This window comes from Tupaia chinensis, unplaced genomic scaffold (assembly GCF_000334495.1).
Source record: "Tupaia chinensis unplaced genomic scaffold, TupChi_1.0 Scaffold143740_1, whole genome shotgun sequence".
Classification (NCBI taxonomy): Eukaryota; Metazoa; Chordata; class Mammalia; order Scandentia; family Tupaiidae; genus Tupaia; species Tupaia belangeri.
In genome coordinates, this window is record NW_006203589.1 from 48,747 (window position 1) to 49,314 (window position 568).

Sequence of the window (568 nt, forward strand, 5' to 3'; positions counted from 1 at the left end):
CTGCTGAAGCCCCTATGGATCCCTGAACACTCCACCCCAAGGCAGAGTTATGTGGATGTGGACAAGGAGGACAAAATAAGTTATTGATAAACCCTTACCTTTCTTCCATTCTTTTTGATGGAGATGGCAGCTGATCTGTGCTGAGTGGAAGAACCTCCAACTGACTGTCACTAGTTAACACTTCTCTGCCTTGGAGAAGTTCCTACAGGAGTTGAAGGGAAGTGTATGGCCTGAGTGAGGTTATCAAGATGCTGGACAGCCCTGTGACTTCCTGTACTGGGACCTACTAGCCAATGAGAATATGAAATAATTTAAATCAGCCCCTCCTGAGATATTTTGCAGCATTTGTTCTGATTCTATCTCTCAACCTCTGCCCATCCTCATCTCATCCCGTCCACTTTCTTGCACATGATGGTTGTTTTGGAGCTTTTTGTTGCCAGCTGTGTAGTAATGGCAAACAATGTGAGCCAATACTGCTAGACTTGTAAGTAAGAATAAAGCACACTTTCTTTTCTTGTTATTCAAGGTTCTCCATGAACTGGCCCACCCTTCTACTTTATCAGAGCAG

The 568-nt window shown here is 44.2% G+C and overlaps 1 protein-coding gene across 1 annotated transcript in view; it reads right to left on the reverse strand.

Moving 5' to 3' along the window:
- LOC102498331 (mas-related G-protein coupled receptor member X2) overlaps window positions 1–568 on the reverse strand; it is an 11,313-nt gene that overhangs the window by 9,826 nt on the left and 919 nt on the right. The window contains exon 2 of the mRNA XM_027766844.1: window positions 99–202. Coding sequence (XP_027622645.1) covers window positions 99–202 — 104 coding nt within the window. The remainder of the gene's footprint in view (window positions 1–98; window positions 203–568) is intronic.